Raw genomic sequence first — 13,185 nt, 5'->3', positions numbered from 1 at the left:
AGCCTCTATGCCATAGACATGCCGCCATCTTACGATGAGGCCGTCAGGATGGCCAAGCCCTGCCTCGAGACACCGTTTGTAGGCCAGAAACTGGGTGACACCGCTTCTGCACCAGCAGGCCCCCAGGAACCAAATCCATCTCCAGCGCTGCCCGAGTCGTCGGGCAGCAGTCCTGAGGCGGTACAAGAAAGCTCGGGGGTTCTGGAAGCTTCCACACCAGGGCAGCCGCAGCCGTAGCAGCCCCATTTTCAGGGTGCTCGGGGGTTCTGGAAGCTTCCACACCAGGGCAGCTGCAGCCGTAGCAGCCCCATTTTCAGGGTGGAGAAGAGAACACAAAATGAAGTACTGTGGGCAAGATAGACTTGGTTGGCCTGAACACAGAGAGAGACAGAGAGACCCAGTTGTCTGGCCCATAGCAGCAATCCGTTGTACGGAAAGGATGCCTTCTGTGGTTTGAGATAACTTCCCGTTGACGTGTCAAGGGTACCAAATGAATCGATGGGTTAAAAATAATACTCTCCGGCGGGGAGAGATGGTTGGGGTCAGGGCCCTCATTATGCGATGTGAAAAACGATGCTCTGGACTTACACGGCAACAGGGGTGGCGGGGAAGGAACGGGGAGTTGCTTCATGAGGACTGTCTGTGGCTGAGGCAAAAGGAAATGGCCAAGCGTTGGACCTGAGCAGCCACTGAAATGAGCTGTTACTCTCGCAGCGAGGCGAAAACGGGACCGACTACGAATTCATGGCTCCTTCTTCTGAGAAGACTGAACTATCCAGCAAATTGCTGAAATCCTGGATTCGTTGCTATGTAACGACGATTGGCCTTTGATCCAAAGGTCGTGTTTAATGCTCTCTGTTGTGTCTATAGATAGGATGGGGTTTGGGGGGTGGGGTGGGAGGCGGGTATGATGTAGTAGTAATGATATTATTGTGCTTGTTGCAAGGCCCAATCGATTTGTAAGCAACCTCCCCGCCACATCTAAATTCCCCTCAAAAAGGAACTGCTGTGCCCAGTTTAAAATGTAAATATATGTTGGAATACTAATGTGTCTACTGTGGATTTCGGGGAATGCCACACACTGCTGCCAAGGAGGAAGGAACTGGTGGGAAAAAAATCCAGCTAGGGGGCGGGGTCGGCAGGTTTGGGGCACCCCCATGAGGGTTGCAGAAACCCAAAGAAATTGTTAGAAAAAAGTGGCCCTGGAATGCTGATTGATTGACAGAAAACTAGGAGGAGGGGAAGGGAGTATCTGAACAGAAGCACTTCACGCTGCAACATTTTGTTGTCCCAGGCACGTGATTGTGATAATCTGCATGAGTGATCATCTCTCAGCCTGTGGTTAGGGGCGAATGACTGCTTTCATCGTTCAACAACGGTGGTTTCTAACCTTATTGTTCCCTCTATTTCTGGATGCCGGGGGGGGGAGGGGTGGTGCAGCTATCGGCCCTGCCGTGATGAGCACCACCCCTTCAAAATGTACCCCTCCACCAGTGTCCTTCCCTTCCGTTTCAGGTGTTTTGAGGAAATTGAACAGCAATGCCAACATCGAAGCACAGCACCAGTCACCTTTAAGCTGGTCCGTGCTGGTCGGTGACTCTCACCCGTTTCTCCCTCCTGTCTGAGTCTTCCGTTGCCTTTTTCAAAGTGTGGGGCCCTGCTGGTCCTTCATACTGTTCATCCTTCCGAAGCAAACGAAGGGGGTTTCCAGTGCTGTCAGCAGTTGGTCAGGTCCGTTCAAACAAAACCCCCTTCTGGTATTTCCCAGTGCTCGGAGGTGCTGAAACGGCAACCGTCTACTTGCGCTCCTCACACCCTCCTTGGGAGAGTCTTTCCCCTTTCAGCTCTCCAGCAGCCCAACACATCTGGAGGAGGGGCCCAGGTTGGGAGAGGTGCCTTATGGGAAATGTATTTCCATGCCCCATAGTGGTGTAACCAAAAGCGAATGGGTTGTTCTATGCTTGTATAGATGTAAAATGCGGAGCAGGATGTAGCATTTAAGGATCACTTCTACATTTATTATTCCATCCTGATGTTCTTCTTTCCCATATTTCAGAGCACGTAGTGGCTCGTGGCACAGAAGAAACCTGTGACAGGATCTTCTTTCACATGAAGTTTTACTTAAAAAGTAGCTACTGGAGTGTAGTTTTGGATCCACTGCTTCTTGAAGTCAATTCAGACACACGTTAGGAGCATTTTTCCATCTAGCCCATGACAGTTGACTCCAGCCCTTCCCCAACCTGGTGTTCTCCAGATGTGTTGGCCTGCATCTCTCAAAGGGCTGGATGCGCCCAATCTCGTCTGATCTCGGAAGCTAAGCAGGATCAGCCCTGGTTGGTCCTTGGATGGGAGAACGCCTGGGAATCAGGCTTCCTGCATTGCGCAAGGGGTTGGACTTGATGGTCCTGTAGGCCCCTTCCAACCCTATGATTTATCGTTCTCAGCCTACATGACCATAGGAAGCTGCCTTACACCAGGGCAGACGATGGGTTCATCTCATGGTGGTAGCAGCATTATTCCAGGGTCTCCAGCAAAGTTCTTTCCTATCACTTGTTTCTGCATTCATTATGGCTGTGCGTGGCTTGTTGATGGCAGCATCAAGTGCTGATTTGCATGTTTTGGGGACGGTGGAGTCTGGTGGTTCCAATTTCGGTGGGGCTGTGCATCCATTCTGGGTTTCAGTCAGAACCAGCCAGAACTCTGAAGGAGCCATCCAAGGTACTGAACCCTAGCCCCAGACTGGGTTCAGTGCCTTGGATGGCTCCTTTAGAGTTCTGACTGAAACCAAGAATGGATGCACAGCCCCACCGAAATCAGAGCCTCCAGCATCCACTGGTTTTGGAGCCATGATCCATCAAATGCCAGCCCTTGGAATCTTCCTAGCTTGGCCCATTCTGTGTTCTGGCAGGAGAGTTTGCCATCCCCCCCAGCTCGAGTTAAAAATGTCTGCTTGCAATTGTAGAGAGCTGCTGTTGCTGTCGCCAGTCAGTACAGGCGGTAACTGAGCTGGATGGACCGATGGGCTTGGTATTAAGCAGCTTCCAATGTACCTTCAGACTGGGGCCTGTAGCTCAGTGGTAGAGGCCCTGCTTTGCATGCAAAAGGTCCCAGGTTCAATCCCGGTCAGCTCCAGGGAAGGCTGGGGAAGAGACCTGCCTGAAACCCTGCAGAGCCACCTTCAGGAACAGCGTAGATCAGGGGTGGGCAACTTGTAGCCCTACACTGGTTTTGGCCTATAACTCCCATAAGCCCCATTGGCCAGTATACCCAATCATGAGAGCTGATGGGAATTGTCAGTGGAGGCTGGTGACTCCAATATCAGTGGGGCAGTGCCCCAGCCAGAACCAGTCAGAACTCTAAAAGAGCTATCCAGGGTGCTTTGCAGTCCTTTTGCGTTCTGGCTGAAACCTGGAGCTGATTCACTACCCCACTGACACTGGAGCCACCAGCCTCCACTGGCAGTTGTACAGCTGGAGGGCTGTCCTGGTACAGATGGCCCAAAGTTCTGACTTGCTAAAGGTCTCAGGTGGAGTCATTTCACGCATTAAACAGCAAGTCATCAAGTGATGTTCATGGATGTGCATGCCAGGTGTTGGGGAACCTCCCGGCCAATCTTTCAGTCTGTTTTTGCCCCCTTGTTAACTCCCCTTTTCCACTGTGCTGCCATGCACGTGTTCTTCACATGATTTCTTGCAATGATGGGGAACTTCTGGACGGTGGGCCAGATCCAGCATGCAGGAATTCCCCCTCCAGCCTTCCAGCTTCCTCCCTGAGGCACATCCCCTCTCCTAATGAGGAAAAGCTCTTCTCTCTGAGAAGACTCCCTTTCTCAGTGCTCAGCAAAGCTGAAATTCAGTGGTTTTCCCTGCAGGCAAGATGGGGCAGGGCTTGGGGTGGAAACTGCTGAGTGATGCAGAGCATTTCTACACAGGCCTTTTATTGCACACCCGTGATTGGTCACTCATGGAAGTTTGCAGGTCCTTTACACAACGTAAGCCTCCAGGGTGTCTCCCATGGATAATGCAGTAATAAACATTAATCCGCTGTAATGGCCGTATGAAATTGTGCAGTTCCACTTATACCCACAGCACCATCCAGTGGCTGTAAAATGAAACGTATAGAACTTGCTGAGAAACAGCCTGGAAAAAATAGCCTGTGTCAGCCCATGTAAAGGAGCTGAGCCTAATCCCACAAAGAATCTGGAAACAGAAGCTCTGATAAGGGTGTGGGATTTTAGTTTTGTGTGGTGAAGCCCTCAGTCCTGTTTACTCTTTTGATTTGTCCTGCTTGCTTCTATGTGGGCTTAAGATGGGTAGGAATCATATTTGGCCCTGCCCACCCTGTCTTTGGCTCCATACACAGCTGGAATTCCCCCCACTCCCCCCTGATGCCATTTCAATACTGGAATTCACTCTTTGGACTAAAAAAGTTTCCCCACAAGTTTCCTCTTAGAAAACTACATGGGGGGGGGGGAGGAAGAAAAAGTTCAGTTTGTGAAACTTTTATTAATATGACTCAGAAACCAGAGTAAACGGTCCAATTTCCAGCTCTGGTTTGCCCGAAATGCTGACTTGGCCACACACCTACTTTCCATGCTACCAGCTTGGGTACCAGTTGGAACAGTGAGGGCTTCTCCTAAAGAATCCCGGGAAAAGTAGTTGTGTGAGAATTCTCTCTTGAATAAGTTTAGCCTGGCCTTGAGGACTCTTTAAAACCAGTTTACATCCGTATTGTAGATACCAGTTTACATCCGTATTGTAGATACAGGCTAAGTCGAGCTTTTCCTCATGTCGCTTGGCTCACAACTTCTTCCTGAAGGGATGCTGAGCTTTGTCGACCAATATTTTATTTTCTCTCCAGTCATCTTTGTTTTCTCATGCTCATTTTGTTGATTGGCGTTGCAAGGAGTAAAACGGTAGGGGTGCGGAGGGAGGTGTCTAGAGAGCACCCTGGTTGCCAATGGTGGCCTTTCTTCCAATGTGCCTTTCTAAGTCAGTTTAAAGGATTCGCCAGTCATCATTGCCACGAACTCTGGTGGGGTGGAACAAATACAGACCAAGAAGGTAGAATCAATTATCTTTCTCCCAAACACCTTTTCTTTCCTTCTTTTCTCCCTAAAACTGTTGTCATTAGGTCTTTGCAAGAGTCTGTGAAAGGAAAGCACATCCCCAAAAGTAGCCAAACAAAGTAACACTTCGCAATTTTTTTTAAAAAAATTAGAAATCGAATGGTGACTTTTACTGCCATCTGCTGAAAGATCTAAGGAGGTGCAATGGTTCTTACTGTATAGACTGAATCTGCAAAATCAAACCTTCTATTGGAAAGTTGTTTAGGAAAAGTGTAGCTAGGGACGTATGGACTGTTGTAAAATCCGTTGTGTCTCTGTTTCGCGAATTGTTGGGCAGCTTCCATTCCGTCATCCGCCCACTGACAGAATCTGGATTTTTGTTTCTGAATTTGTGCAAATCTGCAATTGCACATTTTCACGTATGCAAAAATACACATTTTCATGCTTTAACCTATGTGGGGAAATGCACATTTTGGGCCATTTTTAAAAAAACTGTTAGTGTATTTTCCTATGAGGAAATTGCTGCAAATTTGGGAAAGTTAGAAAATTGGTTTGCAAATCCAGGGAACCTGCCCAATGGGGGAAAGTCAGTCCGCTGTGGGATCCATGAAAATCATGGATTTTCATTTAGTTCCGTTGCGGATTCCTCCAACATCCCTGGGTGTAGTTGGAGAGCCAGGGTTCATGCTGTTGAAGTGCTGAGACTTTCTAATTAACGGGCAATTATGTCATCTGTCACTCCCCTCAGACTTCCCTGTTCCCTCTGAGCTTACCTGTAATCCTCACAGCAGCTGGGGTCAGTGTAGGCTGGTGGCTCCAATGTGAGTGGGGAGGTGCATCCTCTCTGGGCTTCAGTCAGAACCTGGAGCACCTCGAATAGCTCCTTTAGAGTTCTGTCTGAAACCCGGAGTGGATTCACTGCCCGACTGGCATTGGAGTCACCAGCTCCCACGGGCTGGGGTGGGTGGGGAATGGATAGATTTTCCCAGCAACAGTATATACCTGTGAGCTACACCACCTGGTGTAGCCAGATGTCAGGCTCACAAGATCTAGTTTGTTTTCATAGAATCACAGAAGAGTAGGGCTGGAAGGGGCCTACAAGACCATCGAGTCCAACCCCCTGCTCAATGCAGGAATCCAAGTCAAAGCATCCCGGACAGGTGGCTGTCCAGCCTCATCTTGAACGCCTCCAGCGTGGGAGAGCCCACCACCTCCCTAGGGAATGGGTTTCATTGTCATACTGCTCTAACAGTCAGGAAGTTTTTCCTGATGTTCAGTCCTGAGAACTCAACATACTCAAAGTTTAAAAACACTTTCAGCACATCAGCATGGCTTTTTCTTGCATTCTTAACCAGAGAATGATGCAATCTTTCACCATCTGGAACTGACCCTAGTCTGTGCTTTCCACTTAAATACAGCTTCCTGGCACCCTTGATGCATGCTTGCATTGCTCAACCTATTTGCCGAGGGCACCCCTTGGCAGAATTCCCTTTCTGGTACCTTCGTAGTCGATGGTCCCGTCCCCATCCTTATCGGCTTCTTTCATCATGAGCTCAGCTTCCTGTTCGTTCAGTGGTTCTCCAGCATTCATCAGCACGTACCTGGAAGGAAGGCAGAGACCATGGTAGGGCACAAAGCAGGAATCTTCTACTGTTGTCTGCTATGCTACATCTGAACATGGAGGCTTTGTTTCACCGGTGGCTCCGATGTCAGGGGGGCGGTGAATGCGCTCCAGGTTTCAGTCAGAACCAGTCAGAACTCTAAAGGAGGTATCCAAGGTGCAGAAGCACCTTGGATAGCTCCTTTAGAGTTCTGACTGAAACCCAGAATGCATTCACCGCCCCACTGACATCAGAGCCACCAGCCTCCACTGATTTGCTTAACTCTCCTAGTGAAGCGCTTCTGATAGATCATGCATTTCTCTGATCTATTCAGAGTGGAGGCTGGGTAGCAAACTCAAATGGAGTCCTGGTGATGACCCTGCCGCCACTCCAGACGTTGATATATTGACGATGTCTTGCTTACTTCAGCGTATTCCACTCAATGTAGCCTTTGTGTTCTTTATCAAAGACCTTGAAGGCCGCTCTTAGCTCTTCGTCTTGGTTCTTTGCCTTTTCGTGGTAAATGCCCATCAATACCAGAAACCCATCACAGTTGAAGGTGCCTTTATCTGTGGGAAGAGAGAGAAAAAGCATTTCTACACAAGGAATGTATTGTGTGCTTGTGATTCCTCGCTCACAGTAGTTTGTGAGTGCTTTACGCAACACCGTCATCCTACAGGGCCTCTCCCATTGTTTGCAACCAGTATAGCTTCCCCCCCCCCGCCCCAAACAAGGAAAGTCTGGTATTTCTCTGAATGGCGGCATGAAGCCCTCATGTATTTCTGCAATTCTGCTATATCACAGCACCAGCTAGTGATTGTGTAATGGAACATATAGAAAGGCAGATAAAGAAAAAACCCGGAAAAAAATGAGTAAAGGAGACGATCTTAATCCCACAAAGAATCCGGAAGCAGAAGCCTTGGTAAAGTGGCGGGTTAAAAGCCTCATGTAGCAAAGCTCAACGAGCACAAGCAAGTACAGGCGTATGGGGGGGGGGGGGTTGTTCTTATAAGATCTGTTTCTGAATGATTTTTCTGCATTTTCCCCCTGTAGACCAGAGATGGAGTAATTATGGCAACCCTGTGCATGTCTACTCAGAAGTAAGTTCCACAGCGCTCAACGGGCCTTACTCCCAGGTCTTTTTAAAAGATAAGAGTCCTAATTAATCTTACTGGTTACAGTAAAGCTCATTAGATCTGGGCACTTCCATGTTAGGTACAAGGAAATGTTTTTTTCATAAATGCCCTGAATATAATTTAGACTCAGTTTCCCCGCTGTCACGCCTGCTTTGAAGGGCTCCTCTTCAAGGGGAGCCTGTCCTTACTGTCTTTGTCAACGTCTTTTGCCATGGTCACCAGTTCTCTCTTGGTGGGGTTGATGCCGATCAAGCTCATTAGCTTTTCCAGCTCGCTCGTTTTCACTAAGCCGTTCCCCTCTTCGTCAAACATCTCGAAGATGCCCTTGTACTCCGTGATCTGCTCTGGCATCAGCGTTCCCGTCTGCGGAAGAAGGGAATGCACAAGATGGGAACAGAGGGGCAGAGAACTGAGGGAACCAACTTGATCGTGGGGCAGGCTAGAGCTCCTTCCCTGCGAGGGAAAAGCAGTGGAGATTGGGGCTTTTGACTTCAGAAAAAAGGCAAGTAACCGTTGGGACTATTGCAACCCTGTCTGCAAGTTACTGGAAGGGGGCAGTGTTGAAGTTAGTTAGTTCATGGGGATTTTGACCACAGCAAGCCTCAGGATCTCTATAGCCTACAGTGTGGTTTCCTGTGATTTCTTCCGTTTTCTCCTCCCCTTCCTTCCTTCCTTCCTTCCTTCCTCTCTCTCTCTCTCTCTCTCTCTCTCTCTCTGACCTCCACCATTGGGAGGACACGTGTTTGCTCTCTCACTTCTGCCTGTGTAACGGAACACAACATAGACTGAACAAACTGCTTTTTGAAACTCCAGGCTGTTCCTGCATTGTATATGCAAGCATGTTTGTGAGTAAACCGTTTTCTTCCACTGAAGAAGGGTAGGGTCTCCCTTTAATGTGCTGAGAGAGCCCTGTGTGCGTGTGGGACTGGTAAACGCTCGTTCTGTTTTGCCTTTTTATTTTTCTTCAGCTAAACTGCCTTTCGAACAGGAGGCATCGCTACCAAATAATTCCCATCAGTAACCCTGATTGCAGGGTGGGGGGCTTACATTCTGCAATGTCCCTCCCCGCACAGACTCCCAACAACACAACAATGCCTCTGGAGTCCTGAATGAGACTACTCCTGTAAGTTGCAACTTTTTGTCGCGGGTCCCCGCTGGTTTTGTTATTATTTTTTAAAAAACAAAAGTAACTTAACTTTCAGATCCCCTGATTAAAATTGCCCCCACCTCCCAATTCATCAACTGTGGCTTTAGTTCAAGGAAGGTGAATTTCTTTCAGCCCGAGGGGAGAAGCCGAAAGCATTTTGGAGAAGTTCTGGGGGGCCACATTCCAGTGGTGGGTGAAGAAAAGGGGTGTGGCCAAAATAGCAGCATACTGTAGTTTAAGACTTTTCCTGCCAGTCATTAAGCCTTAGGAGAGGGGTTTCAACCTTTTAGAATGGGGGAAAAAACTGCACAAAAGCCAGGGGTACCACCACAAGAGCGGTGGTCAGGGGAAAAGAGGTGGGACTGGGGGAAACCCAGAGGGCCAGATTGGAAACCTCAGCAGGCTGGATTTGGTCTCGGGGCCTGAGGTTCTATACCCTTGTTTCAGTTGATACACTGATTACAAAGCCAGTTCAGGGCTGACTCCAGGTTTGAGGGGCCCCCCTGGTGAAGTGCTCTCTGGCCCACATAAAGTGTCCCCCCCTTGCAGGCTTACTTGAGAGTGGGGACAACAGCAGCAAGCAGCAGCTGTGCTAATCTGCGGTGGGTGGTTGCGAGCTGTCCACCATTCTAATTACCCGCAGTGCCCCAGAGTGATACATTATCTGGGGCCTTGTGTGTGATTCAACAGAACCGGCCGGATCTTGGGAAGGTTTTGCCCTTGGCTCCACCCCCTTGCCCTCGGCTCCGCCCCGTTTTGCATTCAGCCCCACCCACCACTGGAATCCTCCCCCGCCCCACATCTCCAAAAATTGAATTTAGCCCTTGGATGAAAGAGGTTCGACAGCCCTGTTGTATAGGGCTGAGCTTGGGCTAGGAAGACCTGGGCTCAGTTCTTCACAGCCGTGAAATTCCGTGGATGGCTGTCTCTCACACTCACCAACCTTACAGGGCTGCTGTGAGGACAAAACCTTGTTTTCCATGGAAATGGGCCACTTTCACATTCAAACCAGTGGCTGGCACTAGAGGGCAGTGTTGCCCAGCCCAGGATCCTGTATCCTCCCTCGTCCTCCTCTATCCGCCCAAAATGAATTTGTCATCACCGACTAACTTTGTGGGTCGTTGTTTTTTGAGGGGGGTTGAAAGTTTCCAGTGTATAACTGCAAGTGATCTCTGCTGAATATGGGGGGTGGGAAGTTGCACCCATCTAAGTCGCCCTTTGCAGGCATCCTTCCTGCTTTCACTTTCTGGGAAAACGATCTCCAGCATATTTTCTCGTCTGTTTATTGAAAAGATGTATAGACCGCCTTCCAGTGAAACTGTTAGGGCAGTTACGGAAACTAACAAATGCACAAATAGAACAACCCTGTTTAAAAACAAAGAGAAAATGCATTAAAATGCAGTTAAGAGCCGTGTTGGATCAAACCAAGGTCCATCTAGTCCAGCAATCTGTTCACACAGGGGTCAACTGTACTAAACGATAAGGGGTATGTGTGTGTAGGAAATATTCCCTTCCCAAAAGCCGTCTTTTCATCCTGAAAAACAAAACAGGGAAATATCCTGTGCTGCTGTACCAGTTATATAAATGAAGCCAAGTACAGAAAGCAAAATAGAAGGCACAGTTTCTGCCCTAAGGCGTACAAACAGCGTAAGGTGAGCTGTGCAAGGGAGGGAGGTACGAAGTCACTTCCAGCATGCGAATAGGTGAGTTTTTGATCAAGTGCTCCAAGACAGAAGGAACCAGTCATGGCAGGGTTCCAGCAGTAGGGAAGGGTGCAGCAAGGAAATAATGGCCATAGCAAAGTAGTAAATATCCCAAGATCAGGGCAGAAGTTCTCCTTCCTAATGTATGACCAGATCTATGCCTTCTATACTTCTTCCTCTCTGAGGAATACATCTTTTGCAGCACAAGGGTTTTGGTTTATGAGCGGTGGCAGTAGGAGTTTCACCAGGCTAATGCGGAAGCTGTGTTTTGGGATCCCTTTCAGTGCTGACGCCCAGAAGTTGATTATAGTTCTGGAAGGAACTCCCTAGAGAGGTTTGCCTGGTGCCTGCGTTGTACTCTTTCCAAAGCCAGGTGAAGACCTTTTTATTTTTCCAGGCATTTTTAGCATTTTGACATTTCAGTTTTTCAGCTCTGCTGTCTTAAATCTGCTACTGCATTTTAAATATCTGCACTGCTGCTAGGTTTTACTGTGGTTGTATTTTTATCTTGTAGCTTTAATCTATTATATTTTTATTGTATTTTTGGTTGTATTCTTGTGGTTTTCATTTTGTGAACTGCCCAGAGAGCCTCGGCTATTGGGTGATAAGAAAATGAAATAAATAAAGTCCTGCCTACCACGTGGAGAGCTGCCCAGCTGAAAAGTCTTATCAGTCCCTCTAATAGCAAACTCAGGTGGTGAGTCTTGATAGGAGTGGAGCCAAAATGGGGCTCCTGGGAAACACGATGGAGGCAACAGCATGCTTGGGTGACCCTGAGATTTGCGGAAGTATGATTTCCAAATGCATGCATACATATAAAGGGAAAGGGTGTGGGGAGAGTGAATTGAGACCTTTGCAGGTTATAGGATCCTGGAAGAGGACAGAACATTGAACCAGAACACTCCTGTTAGGGTGTAAAGTTACAGGGCAATGTTTTGTCACATTGTTCTGGAAACTATTTGAATGATATCTAAGAATTTATTTGCTGGATCAGACCAACAAAAATCTATGTAGTCCAGGATTTGGGAGATCTACCTACAAACTTCATAGAAATACCTAAAATAAATTTTCCAACAGTGTGTTCAAAAGGTATGATGGTGATGCTATCCAGAGGTATACTATCTCTCTACATGGAAGTTCCATTTAGCAATGATGGCAAAAACCCATTGAGAAGAACAAATCCAACCCCACCCACCCCCCCACGGCCGCCCCACAAGTGTGCCTAATACTGGTTCTAAAGGCATCAAGGGGAGTTACCTGGTAAATTCAAATTCTTGAATTTACTGCAAAATCAACTTCCTTGGGTGAACCCAAGTTCTAGGATTAAGAGAGAGGGGTTGCAGACTTCACTCCATCAACACTGAGGGTACTAAAGGAATTCATTTTGTCTGCAGCCTAATTTGTACTTCCCATACATGGATCAGTATGCAGTAATCCTTCAGGTTTCATGCTTCTCCAAATTTTTGGTTCTTGGCTCAAAAAAGTGGGGAAGAAATGTATATAAAATGCATATTTTTAGGATAAAATGCATACAAAAAATGTGCATTTTGGGATAAAGTATCTTCAAATATACATATTTTAATGCAAATGCTCATAGGTTTTTAAAAAAAGAAATGCAGATTGATGCGGAAATGGGACAGAACAGGTTTCTGACTGAACACATGCGAAACTGACACACAGACCAGAAATAGACTTTTCTATCCATCTATTTGCAATAGGGATGAGAGAGGGAGAGAGAAACCTCCAGATCTGAAAGCATAACAAATTGCAACACTTCAAGACAAGAAAGACTCACCATTTTCTTGTTGTGCTCCGGCTGGTTTGAGAAGATGTTCTTAAGCTTGGTGGGGATGGAATGGGCTACGAGCGTAGGAAAGAGGGTGAAGTCACTCACTTTTACAGCTAGGAAGGGAGAGCTCAAGACCCCAGGGGAACAGAAATCTTGGCCACCTTTTATGGAAGTGAAGGTGGAGAGCCTATTTCTGGCAGAATCTTACTTACTTACAGCACCTGCCACATCCTGGATAATATCAGGGAGAGAGACAGAGAGAGATCCATAATTCACTTGGTTAATATCAGGGGTGTATATGCTTCACTGCGATTGTACATATGATCTGTGTGGTTACTGGGGTGGCCAAGGTCTGTTTTCTTTGTCTATTCCCTCTTCCTTTTCTTGCTCTTTGATTTGTTTGTAAAGACCTGACATATGCCAGATAAGCAAAACCACCATAACAGATCCCTGCCCCCTTGGAGCATACAATATACATTTGATAAGAGAGGGAAGAGAAAGGAGAGGAGGTGAAGGATGAATAGAAGCCAGTATAGTTACACTGGCTAAGGCCTTGATCCTATACCCGTTTACCTGGGAGTAAGTGCCATTGAATTCAGTAGCATGTATGAGTAAACATGTATAGCAATGCATTGTCCGGCTTAATTTCTGGTTGGGGGTAAGGAATATGGTGGCCCTTTGTATTGTCTTGCTTGACGGAAGCGGCGTGCAGGGCCCACGAGCTTGATCAGAGCACTGTTG

General features: G+C 47.6%; 2 protein-coding genes across 2 annotated transcripts in view; one reads left to right on the top strand and one right to left on the bottom strand.

The window, feature by feature from the left end:
* The window catches only part of TMEM52 (transmembrane protein 52), a 16,996-nt gene extending 15,951 nt beyond the window's left edge, over positions 1 to 1,045 (top strand). The window contains exon 5 of the mRNA XM_084822067.1: positions 1 to 1,045. This exon is cut by the window's left edge and continues 89 nt beyond it. Within this exon, the coding sequence (XP_084678193.1) occupies positions 1 to 237 (237 nt within the window). The 3' untranslated portion in view covers positions 238 to 1,045.
* Positions 1,046 to 4,487: 3,442 nt separating this feature from the next.
* CALML6 (calmodulin like 6) lies at positions 4,488 to 12,509 on the bottom strand. The gene is made up of 5 exons (XM_084822224.1): positions 12,451 to 12,509; positions 7,994 to 8,168; positions 7,094 to 7,238; positions 6,569 to 6,669; positions 4,488 to 5,031 (listed from the first exon to the last, which is right to left on the bottom strand). Exons 1-5 carry the CDS (start codon positions 12,451 to 12,453, stop codon positions 4,988 to 4,990), a joined length of 468 nt encoding a protein of 155 aa, XP_084678350.1. The 5' UTR covers positions 12,454 to 12,509; the 3' UTR covers positions 4,488 to 4,987.
* Positions 12,510 to 13,185: the final 676 nt, after the last annotated feature.

This window comes from Heloderma suspectum, chromosome 15 (genome assembly GCF_057233095.1).
Source record: "Heloderma suspectum isolate Gila_16-S chromosome 15, 16-S_ref, whole genome shotgun sequence".
NCBI lineage: Eukaryota > Metazoa > Chordata > Lepidosauria > Squamata > Helodermatidae > Heloderma > Heloderma suspectum.
This window is presented reverse-complemented; position numbering and strand designations above follow the sequence as displayed.